Source organism: Exophiala dermatitidis (genome assembly GCF_000230625.1).
Source record: "Exophiala dermatitidis NIH/UT8656 unplaced genomic scaffold supercont1.5, whole genome shotgun sequence".
NCBI classification, from domain to species: Eukaryota; Fungi; Ascomycota; class Eurotiomycetes; order Chaetothyriales; family Herpotrichiellaceae; genus Exophiala; species Exophiala dermatitidis.
In genome coordinates this window covers 2,300,208-2,316,185 of record NW_008751650.1, presented here as the reverse complement: position 1 = coordinate 2,316,185, position 15,978 = coordinate 2,300,208, and the positions used below count along the sequence as shown (strand labels likewise).

General features: G+C 48.9%; 3 protein-coding genes across 3 annotated transcripts; all 3 read left to right on the top strand.

Moving 5' to 3' along the window:
- Positions 1-1,599: 1,599 nt before the first annotated feature.
- HMPREF1120_06400 (MFS transporter, ACS family, allantoate permease) lies at positions 1,600-3,276 on the top strand (the record flags this gene model as incomplete). The annotated part of the gene is made up of 2 exons (XM_009160602.1): positions 1,600-1,770; positions 1,825-3,276. 2 exons carry the CDS (start codon positions 1,600-1,602, stop codon positions 3,274-3,276), a joined length of 1,623 nt encoding a protein of 540 aa, XP_009158850.1.
- A 1,188-nt stretch (positions 3,277-4,464) lies between these two features.
- HMPREF1120_06399 (ATP-binding cassette, subfamily B (MDR/TAP), member 1) lies at positions 4,465-8,975 on the top strand (the record flags this gene model as incomplete). The annotated part of the gene is made up of 11 exons (XM_009160601.1): positions 4,465-4,602; positions 4,653-4,730; positions 4,783-4,898; positions 4,951-5,005; positions 5,060-5,661; positions 5,712-6,390; positions 6,437-7,001; positions 7,056-7,228; positions 7,277-7,806; positions 7,861-8,860; positions 8,949-8,975. 11 exons carry the CDS (start codon positions 4,465-4,467, stop codon positions 8,973-8,975), a joined length of 3,963 nt encoding a protein of 1,320 aa, XP_009158849.1.
- Positions 8,976-12,662: 3,687 nt separating this feature from the next.
- HMPREF1120_06398 (uncharacterized protein) lies at positions 12,663-15,523 on the top strand. Its single transcript, XM_009160600.1, has 2 exons — positions 12,663-13,868; positions 13,940-15,523. The coding sequence occupies exons 1-2, from the start codon at positions 13,673-13,675 to the stop codon at positions 15,292-15,294; spliced, it is 1,551 nt and encodes a 516-aa protein (XP_009158848.1). The 5' UTR covers positions 12,663-13,672; the 3' UTR covers positions 15,295-15,523.
- The last annotated feature ends 455 nt before the right edge of the window (positions 15,524-15,978 follow it).

The window sequence follows — 15,978 nt, the reverse complement described above, 5'->3', positions numbered from 1 at the left end:
ATCGCCATGCCTGCTCAAGCCATGGACCTCCTTATATGCCCATATTCCTGACGCTGACCCTCGTAAGTCTCGGCAGGAGTGAGTGTTTGGTCTTCTGAGGTTCTGTCCCATCATGATGTTTGCACCAAACTCGTGGGCGCCACACACCCTTGTCATATGGACCAGACGGTCGGTATGTGGGAGCAGGGCAGGCTGGGGTGGAGGCTCTGTGGGGGACTGGTCCGCAGTTTTCCGGGACAGATACCGACTAGGCTGGTATCTTGGGACAATGACCTCATGGATTCATTCGAAGTTGTGGCGAACACAAGATCCCAGCAGATGTTGTCGCCTTGCGACGCAATATAGCTCGAGTTCACAGGAAGCTCGTTATACGGCCCTGACGCATGGTAAACTAACCTTGAGGAAGTCATGGTAGCGCAGCACAAGCCAGGTCGTGCTAGGCTTTGAACCTCACGTGGCTGCCTATAGGTCCAGAGTAACCGAGGAGCCGTTGCGGTTCATGCACCCCATATCCAAAACATTAGGGTAGCCGGGTCAATGCCGGAGCTGTAGCAGGGGAAAGGTCCACGAAACCCCGAAGTATGGGATGAGGTGATGTTGCACATCTGGCTGGCACACCGCCGCTCCCACAGCTCCAACCCCCGGACGGAGCCACGGAAAAATTGGTTGTTCCACTACATTATTGTACACGTGATACTGTAGTCGTGGGGGTAGTATGACACATTGCTCACCCCACGGCTGCCTTCATCACCCCCATCACCACTCTCCCACGATCATCCCACTTACCCCCACGACTTTCCTCTCCAGACCGAGCAACGTCCGTCGCCTCGCACCGTTGACCCAGTCAGCTGGCCTCTCCTTTCTGCTTTCTACTTTGCCAATTTCAGGTCTAGCAGATGCAAAGTCTCCGCAGAAAACCCAGAAAACAAGCGAGAAAGGAGACCTGGAGGTGCACCGTTGGTGCAAGAGACCAGGCTACTTGAAGCACGATGCCCGTTACGGGGCGCGATTTGCGGACGGAAGCCAAGCGATCCCTATCAATTTTATTGCGGGGATGCGGATCATTTCGCCAGGCGACGTCGCCCTCCCCTATTTTCACCCACCACCACTACTGCAGCAAATTGTCGCTCAAAGTCAGTCGCCGTTTGGGTTGAAATTCTCTGCGCGGACTTCATCACCACCATGAGCAAACCCTGGACTCGGCTATGAACTTGTCAACTACCTACCCATCTGAGGTGTGGTGTGTCTTGGCCCCGGCCATCATCCGCCTGGTCTGTGTGTGATTTGTCTGGTCTAGTCTGGTCTGCTGTCGGTCGAGTGATGCCCTCACTCGAAAGTCGGGAAAGCCTGAAGAGACCCCATATCCACGCGGCGGACTCCCTACTCCAGCTTCCACCCCGAGCTCTCTCCGCCATTCCGGGTTTTGCGCATGTAGAGGGCTGGGCCAGCCACCCCCATCATTTTGCTTGATATATAATCATCTGTGAATCCTCCTTTCGTCTGCCCTACCATCTTATACTTAGCTACATCTGCGTCCACAGGAGCAAAGGGAGCAGAAAATAACCACTCGAGCCGCATTCAATCACATTGGGCCTCAAGATGGCTTCCCTGGACGACAAGACCGCACCCATGGCTCACAACGAAGATATTGAATCTGCCCGCAATCCGTCGAAGGACTCCATTAGCCAGGACCGGAAAGCCTCCGTAAAACATGGTGATCGAGCACTGGCAATCGTGGGCGATCAGCGAATCGAGCTCACAGAAGAAGATGTATGTGAGAACATTTTTCATGTGGTGGATTGGATCCTAATTTTTTCTCACTAGAATCGACGAATTCGCCGAAAGACTGACAAAGTCATTCTCTCCATCCTTGTCTGGGTGTATTTCCTCCAGATTCTCGACAAATCCGTACTTGGCTACGGCGCTCTTTTCGGCCTACAACAGGACACCCACCTTACTGGAAACCAATATTCCTTCCTGGGTTCTATTGCCCCGATCGCCCAGCTGGCCTGGCAGCCGTTCTCTTCCTTCTTGATCGTCAAGGTCCCCCACCGGATTCTGATGCCAGCTCTCTGCCTGGGTTGGGGTATCGCACAGGCGTGCATGGCTGCATGCCACAATTACGGCTCCTTGCTGGCCGCTCGCTTCTTCCTCGGTCTTTTCGAAGCCGGCTGTCTCCCGCTCTTCAGCGTCATTACCAGCCAGTGGTATCGCCGGGCTGAACAACCGCTGCGCGTTGCTGCTTGGTATGGCACCAACGGCATCGCCACGATTGTGGCCGCAGCTCTCTCGTACGGTCTTGGACACATTCGTTCCAACGTCATGCAAGAATGGCAGATCATCTTCCTGTTTGTCGGTCTGGTGACCATCTGCTCGGCCCCAGTTGTGTGGTGGTTCCTCGACAACGATATTCCTTCGGCGCGCTTTTTGGACGACCACGAGAAGGCGCAAGCGATTGAACGTCTTCGTGCCAATCAAACCGGCACAGGATCCCGCGAATTCAAGTGGAGCCACATAATGGAGCTTGCCATCGAGCCCAAGACATACCTCTGGATCGGATTGGCACTTTTGCTCAACGTGGGCGCTTCCGTCACCAACACTTTCGGCCCGCTCATTCTCCAGGGCGTCGGGTTCGACAAGTACAAGACCTCACTGCTCAACATGCCATTTGGAGCCATGCAGACCTTGGTCATTCTTTTCGCCTCATGGGCAGCACAAAAGGCCAAACTCAAATCGGCCGTCCTCGCCGCCCTCATGCTTCCCGTCATTGCGGGTCTCGCCGTGCTCTACGTACTTCCTCGCGGCCATGAGCACACCGGCGGTCTGCTCGTGGCTTACTATCTCCTGGCGTTCCTCTTCGGCGGTAACCCGTTGATTGTCTCCTGGATTGTCGGCAACACTGCTGGTAGCACGAAGAAGTCGGTCGTCATGTCCCTCTACAATGCCGGATCCTCGGCAGGCAACATCATTGGGCCGTTGCTCTTCAGCAAGAAAGACGAGCCTGCCTATCATCCCGGTCTGCGCAAGGTCTTGGCCATCTTCGTCACCCTCGTGGCCGTCGTCGGCATTCAGCTGGTCAACCTGATGTTCTTGAACAAGCTCCATGCCAAATCCCGGGTGCGGAATGGCAAGGCTGCCGTGATCAAGGACCATTCCATGGAGGACAAGTATGTTCCCATGGACGAGGAGGTCGATGAGAACGGACACAAGCTGGGCGAAAAGGCTTTCTTGGATCTGACTGATCGCCAGAATGACGAGTTTACGTATATTTACTAGTGGTTGATGATGGACACATGTTCTTGGGTATTGTCTAGGCTGCAGTTATCAAAGCAGGAGGGAATGAATCTCCGGGCATATTATATTATTGTTGTGGTACCTCCATTTGAACCTCTGTTCCTGCTTCAATTGGTGTCAACATTTGCTGAAAGACCCTCGCCGCCAGTCTGCTCGTGCCGGACACGTAAGACAAGGCCAATCTCAGTGCGGGTGCCTGGATCGATCGCACGGGGAAACTCCGGGGGAGCCCGAGCCGTTTGGTGCGCAAATGATTGTAATGACATTGACGTCCGGCCCTGCACTTGCATTATTGTACGCGGACAACGCCTCGAGGGTGCGAGTAGCACCCAGTCTGACGGAGGCCCCAGTTCCCCGTGCGATATTGAGACAAAAGTCCGAGTGCTCCGCAAAAGTCATACCCCGGGCCGCACTGCAGGCAGAAAGGGCACTGCACTGCAATCAAACCACCACAACAGTGTCGTGCACCATAGGGGCCTTGAGCCCTGGTGCCCAGGTGCCAACCTTGATGTGAATGTATTTGTTGTTGCTGCCTACCGCATTGTCATCTCTCGCGTATCTATAGCTCTGGCATATGGGATCCCGGTACAGCGGTCCCTCCTGCCACAGTACGAAATGGTCTTTCTTCGGGTATCTACAACGTTGTAAGTAAACCAATTACGCACCTAAATGCCTGCCGACACTACGGGCACTTTAGGTAAGAAAATATAGGTGCGAATGAGGGCTAAAACAGAGCCAAACCACCTAAAGCTCGGTGCCTAGTCCCGCTAAAAGCGGTTAATAGGTAACAACACGTTTAACTGTCTCAGCCTCTGCACTCCGAGTCGCTGCCAACCACATCGTCCATCGTGGATCTTGTCGGGTTGACGTACCCGTATTCGCATCGGCGTGTTACGGATCCGGGTGAATTTGGTCACTTTCGAGTACTATTAGATCCCTGTCAATCAGGCGCTGCCGAGCCTTTTAACCCCTACGAAGGCAGCAACCATAATAGTCACATCGACAATGTATAAAGGATCCATGCCCGTTCGATATCTCGTCATCCATCCGAAGGCAGTCTTGAGCCCGGAATACTCTCAGTCTTGAGCCAAATATGTGACGCAGCGCAGTTCTGGAAACTGGCGTGTTCATTCTGTATAGCATTGTTCAATCGGGTTGAAGCCTGTCGCGATGAGCGCAGTGGAGCAACAGCCTCCCGTGGCAGAGGCCAAACTCGTGCCTGAGCCAGGGAAAGCTTCCAGAGATGAGGCTGTTGTTACCACCAAAGAGACCTCGAAGACAGAGGCAGCGCCTTTTAGCAACTACTGGGTTCGTCATGTCGTTTTCATGGCTTTCGTCGTTATGCTCATGCCCACTAGCGCATCCTCTCCCATCGGACCACGGCTGACGGATATGTTCTGCTCCTTGGCCTGTTATGCGGCGTTGGATCCGGTACTGTATGTTGTTGCTCCATGCAAGGTTAGTCCGGCATCTTCTAACAGTGTCCAGGCTATGCCGCTCATGAATATCGTCTTTGGAAATTTGGTCGGCGACTTCAATGGATACTTCCTTCCCAATACTACGGTGACAGAGGCCAAGTTTAAGTCAAGCGTGAACCGGAATGCGTACGCAGTTGATCTAAGCAAAGGACCTGGTCGGCGCTGACACGCATGGCAGGCTCTACATCGTCTACCTATTCATAGGCAAGTTCGTCCTGACGTATGTCTCAATGGTAAGAGTGGCAGCCTATTCTCAGACGGAGTGGGCAGTTCAGTGACTGTCCTAGTTCTGCTTTCGGACTACGGGACTCCGTGTATCGGCCCGGATTAGACTCGCCTACCTTGAATCTCTCTTCGCACAATCGGTGGAAAAGCTCGATTCGGTGTCTTCTGGGAGTGTCGCCAATACAATCACGACCTCGGCCAATACCATCCAGATGAGCATCTCGGACAAACTCTATGGACTCTTCATGAGCCTGGCCCTTACCATTTCAGCCTTTGCCATTGCCTTCCGGTATTCGTGGGCGGTAACCCTTGTCTGCACCTCTGCCCTCGTATTCATATTCCTGACTTACTCCGTCACTGCTCCCTACATCATCAAGGGGCTCCAGAAGTTGGGCAAAGCCAATGAGGCAGCTGCATCTACAGCAGGGGAGATCTTCTCCTCAATCAGAGCTGTATTCTCACTCAATGCAGAAAAGACCATGACGAAGAAATATTTTGCTCATCTGGAGGAAGCCGACAGAACAGGATTTGCTCTGTCCGTCCCATACGGGCTTCAATTTGCCCCCATTTTCTTCGCCATGTACTCGAACTACGCACTTGCCTTTTGGTTCGGACTCAAGCTTTTCCGCGAAGGCCATATCTCGAACATCGGCACGGTAGTCACGTAAGGCGAAACTCCTCGCTTCATTTGGTGCTACTAACGTGGTTGCTTAGTGTCTTCTTCTCTGTCATGATCGTGATCGCTGTCCTAGGAGTCATGGTCGCCCCCATCATGGAGATCCAGAAAGCAGTCGGCGTTTCGACCGAGTTCTTCTCCATGATCGATTCCAAACCGGTGAAGCAGGACGGTGTCTCTGAACCAGATGTCTCTGCCCATGACGACATCGAACTCAGAGACGTCTCTTTTGCATATCCAACCAGACCTACTGTCCAGGTGCTCAAAGGGTTCAATGCTCGGTTTGAAACGGGAAAGACCACTGCCCTCGTCGGTCCTTCAGGGTCTGGTAAGAGTACCATAGTTGCATTGTTGGAGCGGTGGTATGAATTGGGAGACGACCAGCCAGAAAAGCCCGAAACTACAAATGAACTGTCAGCAAACGTCACATCTTCTGTTGAGAAGGGAGAAGCGCACAAAGGGTTACCAAGCCGCACCAGCGGCGTTGTCTCGATCGGAGGCCGCGACATAAATGAAGTCAACTTGAAGTGGTGGAGGTCGAAGATTGGCCTTGTTCAACAGGAACCATTCCTTTTCAACGACACCATCCTCAATAATGTCGCCTTTGGCCTGATAGGGACTAATTGGGAGCACGAGGATGAGGCAGTCAAGAGGATTCGGGTTGAGAAGGCATGTCAGGAAGCCTTTGCGGATGAGTTCATCCAACAACTGCCAGAGGTGAGTGTAATAACCCCTAGGTCCTCGTCTCCACTGACAAAGTCAGGGATACTTGACAAAAGTCGGAGAGAGCGGTATCAAGCTGAGTGGTGGCCAACGACAGCGGCTCGCCATTGCTCGCAGTATTATACGTGAGCCCGCCATCCTCATCTTGGATGAGGCCACCAGTTCGATCGACGTCCGTGGTGAGAGAATAGTCCAAAAGGCCCTTGACCGAGTCTCTCGAGATCGCACGACCATTGTTATCGCCCACAGGCTCTCGACTATCCGCAAAGCGGACAAGATCATTGTCATGCGTGAAGGATGCAAGGTGGAGGAAGGCACCCACCAGCAACTTTTGTCTATGCCTGACGGGCTCTACGCAAGCCTGGTACGGGCGCAACAACTTGAGGCAGAATCTGCGCCCGACACGGTAGAAAATGAGGACGAGGTCTATTTTGACAATCTCGAGCGAAAAGAGACAACTGGCTCTCTAAAGGAAAAGCCAGATGGACCAACTTCAACTTACAAGGCAAAGGGGTTTTTCCGTTCTTTCGGCCGGTTCATCTACGAACAACGGAGACAGTGGGTTCTCTACCTTTTTGTGCTGGCAGGGGCATCGGGAGCAGGAGGTGAGAGGTGCCCTATCTCTCCTTGGCTGCATTGTGCTAACAATATGATATCAGCCTCCTTCTCAATCCAAAGCTATATCTTCGCTCACGTAGTGGAAGTCTTTCGACTGACCGGGGCCAAGATGAAAGAACGAGGTGACTTCTGGTCACTGATGTTCTTCATCCTTGCCCTGGGCGTCGCGACATGTTATTTCATCGCGATATACTGTGCCAACAATGTCTCCGTGGTAAGTCAGGGCGGTCTATCAGGGGTTTCGGCGTCTAATTCAGTCCAGCGCATTTCATCGACATATAAAAAGGAGTACTTCCAGAACATCCTGCGGAATCCCGTGTCATTCTTCGATATGGAGGAAAATGCTTCCGGGTCTCTGATGTCGCGACTATCAACCGATCCAAAGCAGGTCCAGGACCTATTGGGTCTAAACGGCATCTTCCCCATCATATCGATTTTCAACATTACTGGTTGCGTGGCGATCGCCTTCACCTTTGGCTGGAAGCTGACGGTGGTCACCTTCTTCTCTGCCATGCCCGTCATCTTCATTGCCGCCTTTGTCCGCATCCGATATGAGCTCGAATTTGAGAAATGGAACAGCGAGGTGTTTTCCCACAGCTCGCAATTTGCCACCGAAGCCATTGGCGCTTTTCGCACAGTCACCGCCTTGACCATGGAGGACTCCATTGTTCGGAAGTACTCGGACCTTTTGGGAGTTCAAATCAAAAAGGCAACGTTCAAGGCGACATATGCTGCGCTGGTGTTCGCCCTGTCCGACAGCATAGAGCTTTGTGCCATGGCTCTGACATTTTGGTACGTATCCATTCTCTCTTGACACGAATATGCTTGCTGATACTGTCAATCTAGGTATGGAGGACAGCTCTTGGCTTCACGGGAATATAATCCCACGCAGTTTTTCGTCATCTACGTGGCAATCATCCAAGGCGCCCAAGGCGCCGGGCAGTTCTTAAGCTTCAGCCCCAACATCTCTCAGGCCACAGCGGCGGCAAACCGCATTCTAGGGCTCCGCCAACAAGCGACTGGAACACAGAAAGCAACCAGCTCCCACTCCGGCAAGGCCTTGCAGGCGGTGGCGAAAGATGTCGGAGGAGCCAGCATCAAGTTCTCCGGTGTCACCTTCAAGTATCCAACGCGGGATACACCGATCTATCGGAATCTCAGTTTCTCGATGGAGAGCGGTCAGTTCGTGGCTTTCGTGGGACCCTCCGGGTGTGGTAAAACCACCGTGATTTCGTTGCTCGAGCGATTCTACGAACCTCTTTCGGGAACCATCACTTTCAACGGCGTTGATATTCGGGACATCGAGTTGTCATCGTACCGACGAGCAGTGTCGCTTGTTGCTCAGGAACCCAAACTGTTTGACGGAACCATTCGTGAAAACCTTGTTCTTGGCCTCCAGGATCCCGACGACGGGGAGAAAGAATCCGTCTCAGAAGAGAGAATCATACAGGCGTGCAAAGATGCCGAGATCCACGATTTCATCATCTCCCTTCCCGACGGATACGACACAGCTTTAGGGATCAACACCCAAACGTCGCTCAGTGGCGGCCAGAAGCAGCGATTGTGTCTGGCGCGGGCTCTGCTACGGGATCCTTCGCTTCTGCTTCTGGATGAGGCCACTTCCAGCCTTGATTCGCAATCCGAAAAGCTGGTGCAGGGCGCCATCGAGCGGCTGGTGGGTCAGCGCAGCATGACGGTCGTTGCTGTGGCGCATCGCCTCGCGACTATCCGGAAGGCAGATGTCATTTTCGTCTTTGGTGCAAATGAGGTCGGTCATGGCTCGAGGATCCTCGAACATGGCACGCATCATGAATTGGTTGCTAGGAGAGGTATATATTGGCAGATGGTAAGACTTGAATGTCCCCTTTGTTCCTGGACTTTGTTCGGTTTAGGGCGTTGAATGCCTTGTCGACTAACATCTGTCTTCCACACAGTGTCAGGAACAAGCTCTGGATCGATAAGGCTGGCTGAGCCCCCCAGAGAGCGGGGATCGATTCGGTTTGTGTTGAATACTACTGTACAGAAACAGCCCACTCTACTCGAGTCTTGCCGTTGGTTCTTGGGCCGGCCGACCTTTGGATCTCTCCTCCCACCACGCGGTACCGGCTTCTTTGCGGCACGTTGCGCATGCACAGCGTTAAGTGGCACGACGTCGGGCCTCATACATACTATATATATATATATATATATATATATGTACTATGTACATTTGTGGGATAAGCGGCGTCAAATGATGCAACTCCGTGCCCCACAAGCATGTTCCCATCGGGTAGGACGTCCCACCATTGGAAACAATTGTAAAAATACCAAACCATGGAGAATGAATCGCCTTTTGTTTCCTCGTCTATCGTTTCCTTCCTACATACTTTCCAGATAATATGTACATAGGTGCCCGCCCCCTATAGGATCGATACAGAACTACCACAGTTCGAAATCAATTCGGAATCCTTTACGGGTTTAAGCGTATTAAGACTATATTAGCTCTATATAGGTGCCTAGTCTATATAGAATTAATACAGTATTAACATCGTATTAATACAGTGTCGAAATCGTTTAGGGGATCGAACACATATCCAATATGAATCTAAAATAATTCGAAAATAATTCGAAAATAATTCGGAATCGGTTCGAAACCGGTTCGGAACCGCTTACGAGTTTAAGTTTATTAAGACTATATTAGCTCTATTTACTTAGATTCCAAGTTTCGAGTGTATCTACTACGTACGTACTTACCTTCTCAATTATTATACTCTAACTACGCGACTTCTATATATATATCTAGTCGAGCCTATTAATTATTCTATAATATTCGAGCGTCCCGTTAAGCGCCCTATTAAGCGAGCGTATGGGTAGTTAAGCGTATACTATACTGGCCTTCTATAAGGGCTCAACCTAAGATCGATCTAGGATCAGACCTAGTTCGGACCCGGTTTAGTAACTAGGTCTAAACTAGGTCTAAACTAGATCCGAACTAGGTTCGAACCGGATCTAATCCTAGATCGGAGGCTTAAATTGTTAATTTTCTCTAATCCGGATTAGAGAAAAATTACGTATTAGGCTAGTAGTTAAAAAAAAAAAGAGTTCGAATCCCACTCGCCCCGGGGCACTCTTTTTTAGTTTTAGACTACCGTTAAATATTTTTCCTTTTTAAATTATAGGCGATAGAGACGTCATTACTACTTAACTACGACGCTATTTATAATAGTTTTTTCGATATATAAATCTATAATCTATAAATATTACGTGAAATATTAATTTAAAAAAAATTAAAATTTATTACTAAGTTAAGAAGTAATCCTCGATACGCTAGTTAGCCTATAGCGATCTCTATAGCGATCTCTATAGTAATCCTCTCGTAATCCTCTTATAATCTACGTTACGTTATTTAGCCTATAAGTAATTCTATAGTGATTCTCGAGTAGAATTAGATTAGGATCGGAGTAGGGTTAATATAGCGTCGATATAGGATCGATATAGGATTAATCCTTTATAGGAGGGCATGTATGTAATCTTCTCGGATCCGGATCGGATCTAGATCGGATCTAGATAATATATTAGGACATATAGGTGTCTACCGCCCCCTCTAGATCGATATAGTATTAATACTGTATTGACACGGTTTCGAAACCGGTTAGAGAATCGAATACGTATCTAATATAGTTCCACTATAGTTCAAAACCGATTCGAAACCAGTCGGAACCGTTTACGGGTTTAAGTGTATTAAGACTGTATTCGAGTATATCTGCTAGTTTAAGTAAATCTACTATATACGTATCTTTTTAATTATTATCTAACTACGCGACTTCTATACGTATACCTTCTACGTACTATATATATATCGATCCTATATCGACCCTAATCCGATTCTAATTCGATTCCACTCGAGAATTACTATAGAATTACTTATAGACTAAAAAATATATTAAATTATAAGAGGATTAGTACTATAGAGATTACTATAAAGATTACTATAAAGATCTCTATAGACTAACTAGCGTATTAAGAATTACTTTCTAACTTGATAATAATACATAGTAATAATTCTATTATAGTTAATCTAGCTTCTATTTAGAACTACGTAGACTTTCAAGTTTTCTACCTTTTCTAGGAAAAAACTCGCTCTCGAGAAAACTCTCGTCTCGAGCCGCCTTCGCTCCGCTCGTACTTAGTATCTCTACGCACTGGCAATTCTTCTCTTTAATTATAACAGGTCCCTTATACTACTACTCTCTACTATTCCGTAGGGTACGGTATAGTAGAGTCTTCTCCTTCTCTATCTCCCTCGTAAGTCGCTAGTAAGGCGACTAGCTAGCGAGCTATATATGCCGCGAGTACTAGGCGTACTACTTAGTAGCAATAGGATCTTATCTTGTCTCGCTGTTCTATATCGCCGTAGTAGTTTAGCTCTTTTATATCTCGGCTAGTAGAGTAGGACGTATTATATACTAGTAGTCTAAGTACATAGTATACGTTCTGTATAGGTAGAGCGCGCCTAGGCCTATTACCTCGGTTCGCCTATCCTACTCCTATCATAGTATGGCGTCGTCTATGTCGCTGGGGCCCGTCTCCCCCGGGGCCTATCCCGTACCGCTCCCTACCGCTCCTTCTACTGCTCCCACGACGCCTTGCGCACATACGGTGACGTCGCATCCGACTTACTTCTTAACTTAATTTGGTTTTTTTTTTAATTTTATCTTTAAAATATATATTACGTAATATTGTAGATTATAGATTTATATGTTCAAAAAAAAATATTATAAATAGTATTATGGTTAAGTAATAATATCGCTATTATCTATAATTTAAAAAAGAAAAATTTTCAAGTTAATAGTAGTCTTAAAATTAAAAAAGAAAAAAAAGTACTCCTTATAGGTTTCGAATACTCTTTTTTCTTATTTTTACTATTATAGTACATAGCTAATACGTAATCTAGATTCGATCCGAATTAGAGAAAATCAATAGATTAAGTCTCCGATCCAGGATCCGATTAGGTCTAGACCTAGTTTAGATCTAGTTACCGAACTAGGTTCGAACTAGAAGATCTAATCCTATATCTGATCCTAGATCGATCCTAGATTGAGCCTTTATAGAAGGCCACTATAGAATTCTACGGTAGAACTGCCGCCTATTGGCGGTAGCCCAACTTGCGCATTGCCCTGTAAGGTAGTTCTAAACTACATAATACTAACCTAAGGCTTAATAAAGTACTATATCAACATAGTGTCAACTCCGATTTAAGCCTTAAATCGACTTTGGCTATAGTCCGAACCCGGTTCTAAACGTTTCTTTTATCACTGATTTAAGCACGCCAAGATGGATCGAAACCGGTTCGAAGCCCGTGCGAAACCGTAGTAGATATTGTATTGAACAGGTTTCGAGACCGCAGTTTTAATCTGGGTCCTATAGTATGTATGGCCCCTATGGTAGATCTGTATGTCACTGGATCGGGGAAATTTCTGTATTGTGTTACTAAAAATCTAAAGGTCCTTGAGGCGGCGAACAGCGACGGAGATGCGCCCAGCTGCGTGCATAGACAGGATAAATGATAAACAGATAAGACCGAGGTTACTAGTAGATAGACCTATCTTAAACGTGATAAGGATTGCGGCCGATATGGTGCTGCTGATGTTGAACGAGGCTCGTACTGTGTTATCGCGGCCGCCAGATATTTGGGTTGCTCGTGCGACTGGGCCTGAATCCATCCATTATTGAGACCCGGGAGGGGCCAGGGCCTCCAACGTCAACTTCTACTGTCTGGAGATAGATCTCCGGCGTAGCCAGCCCAGCTCCGGGTATTCGTCTACCGCATCTCGGTCGGTCGAGCGAAAGACAGTGTAGCCTATGTTATGCTGAGACAATTTCGATGATATGTTCAGCTTGACTTGGCCGATGAAGCTGACAACAGCTTCGTATAAACCCTGTGCCTCGTAAACAGAGCACGCGGAACAGCCTGCGACTTGAAGCCGATGTCATACGCCTCGAGCACTGCAGCTGAATCGACCCTTGTCGGGGGAGTCGCGACCTCGGTTGGTTGGCCATATGACCCTCCACCATCGCCGTTGACTGCCTGATGTGACCCGCTTGCTGTCAGTCAGGGTCCGCCCGCTGGTTATCAGTTGGTAACCGCCAGCAACCTTCGTTGGTGTTCCTCGTCATAGCTTCCCTTGCGTAACCTATACTACTCCATGTTGTCCATGGGCGGTGGGTAATACAACAAGCGAGAGCATTGAGTGCCGTGACGAACGACACCGTGCGACAACAGGACCATCCGCGGAAATGGAACGAGCTTCGGCTGTGCACCACTACAGCAGCATGCGAACCGTATTGAGTTCTTATCCTCCGAAGTCAAATAAACGAGGCCCTGAATGTTATAGCAATGCATCGCGTCGTTGGATCGACCCGTGATAAGCATGGCACCGTTTGTGACCACTGGCAGCAAGATCTCATTTTCGACCAAAATGGAAAACAAGACACCGTATCACGAACACCCCACCCCTTGCTGCTTCCGGGTACTTATAAATGTGTACTTCCACCTCGGGGCCTAACGTGAATACTAATCATGGTCATGTTATATACAAGCACGCCGTGCTTTGGTCTGGCTTGCTGATGTTCCCACATCGGCTCGCGCACCAGATCTCTGAGCAGCAGACAACACATCATGTTGTATGCCCGTTTACAAGTGTCCTGCCCTTCCAAGGGTGGTGACAAGACTGGTCTACCTTCAAATACACATACTCAACAAGTTGAACCAGACCACCAGCATCGTATCTCTTCTCTCATCCAAGGACGGCTTAGTGTGCTCGGGAGCTGTGTGGACCAATATCTCTTCGACACTGTACAACTACGGCTTAGGGGTATGTCAACAACTACAACAAGAACTACTAACCGAGTTAACTACTTGCAAAGGCTAAAGTTCACGAAACAGGCATAATCATATCCTCCATTGGCGGAGACACTGCCGTTGAAGACATCATCACCTTGACCGACTTCAGAGCCAACACTGATTTTGTATTATCCGCTCCATCATGTCCGGAAGACAATAATGCTCCAAATACTCGACATGTCGACTTTTACTTCGTACTACCAACCCATGTCACGACGGCAGACGGAGTATCGCGATCTATCCCACTGTCAACAAAGATATCAGGCACCACGAGCAAGAACACATGTCCCAGGGGAGGAGGCGGCTTGAACCCAGGTCACCAGCAGCAGCACAATGACATCCACGGTGACTGCGAAGTATCCTATTGGATCGAGGCTCAATTCCGCCTGGCGGGTTGCGAAGTCGGATTCCTCTGCAAACATATCAAGATCTCGGCTTCTTCCTTCCTTTATCCTCGACTATGTGCCTCTCTGGCACTGCCCAAATGTCCATCTCCATCACCATCACCATTCTTAACGCTACGAGCCAAACCTCATCTCCTCTCACGGTGTTGTCGGCTCCTCCTCCAAAAGAGTCCAAGTCTCCAGGTAAGCCTGTACGAACCGGACATGGCTATCAAACAAAACCACGACTCCAAGCGCCAACTCACGATCCCACTCGCCCTCACCATCGACAACACTACTACTACTAGTAGTAGTAGTAGTTCCCAATCCGCCACACTCGACAATCGCCAATCATTCAAATGCTCCGTCGTCGCCAAATGGATTGTCCACACGCGATTCTCAACCACACCCATACCCCGAGATGGTATCAGCAGAGACAGAGCGGTTAGTACTTGTGCCTACAAACCCAGCACGGCCTCGTCGCAGAAGTGCAATATTCTCTTTCGTCCACTACCGGCGTATCCTGGTGAAGCAGCCCAAAGAGGCAGAGGGTGCTCATATACGGCCACATCACAACTTGATCTTGCCGTTCCAGATACCGTCTCCCAACCTTCTTTGCGCTGGACACATCTCAGCCGGACTTATAGGCTGCAGTTGTCTATGGAGTTTTATGGCGTTTATGGTGTTCCGAGGTATAGGGTGAATACAACCGAGGTTCCTGTGGCTGTTGTCTCGGACACGTCATCGATGGCTACCATGGATGGAGATGGTGATGGTGTTAATAAGTGTGATGAGGATAATGCGCAGAAGGGGGAAGGAGAAGGTGACATTTTCGCCAATGACTGTGAAGTGGCTGAGGTGGAGGAAGAGTCCATTTGGGAGGGTGGTACTGTCTGCTTAGCTTCTGGCGGTAGTGGTGGTGGTGGAGGAGGAGGAGGAGGAAGAGAAGAGGTCACGGGCCAGAAACGAAGGTTGACTGCCGCCAGAACACCACCGCCCGCGTATTTTCGATGAAAGGCGAAGAGTGTGCGTATGCGTGTAAAGTATATGACGGGTACGACTTATACCGTGCCATCCCTCGCCATCTAAAAACGTCGCTCGTTGAACTGCTGAACTCGTCCGTGAGATCAAGGGTGCTGCAATGGCCTCCCTCCCTCCCCTATCGAGAGAGATCCCTAGAGATAGGTACTAGATATAGCGGTTTCAATTCAATTCCGATCCGAGTTAGGTAGCAGTTCCCGAACTATATCCGCGCTTAGAAGTTAAGGATATAGTAGATTCAAGTTAATTTCGAAACTGCTTCGGGATCGATTACTAGGTACAGTACTGGCCTTCTATAGGTGCTCAATCCAGGATCGATCTAGGATCAGATCTAGTTCGGACCTAGTTCGGATCTAGTTACTGAACTAGGTCTGATCCTAGATCGATCCTAGGTCGATTCCTAGGTCGGAGGCTTAATCTGTTGATTTTCTCAGTAGATCGGATCCGGATCGGATCCGGATCACGTATTAGCTACTATAATAGTAAAAAAAAAAGAAGTGTTCGAAACCTACTAGGAGTACTTTTTTTTTTTTTTTTTTTTAAGACTACCGTTAGAATTTTTCTTTTTTAAATTCTAGGCGATAGCGACGTTATTGCTACTCGGCTACGGCGTCGTATATTATATTTCTAGTAGTATCTTCGATACAATCTATAACC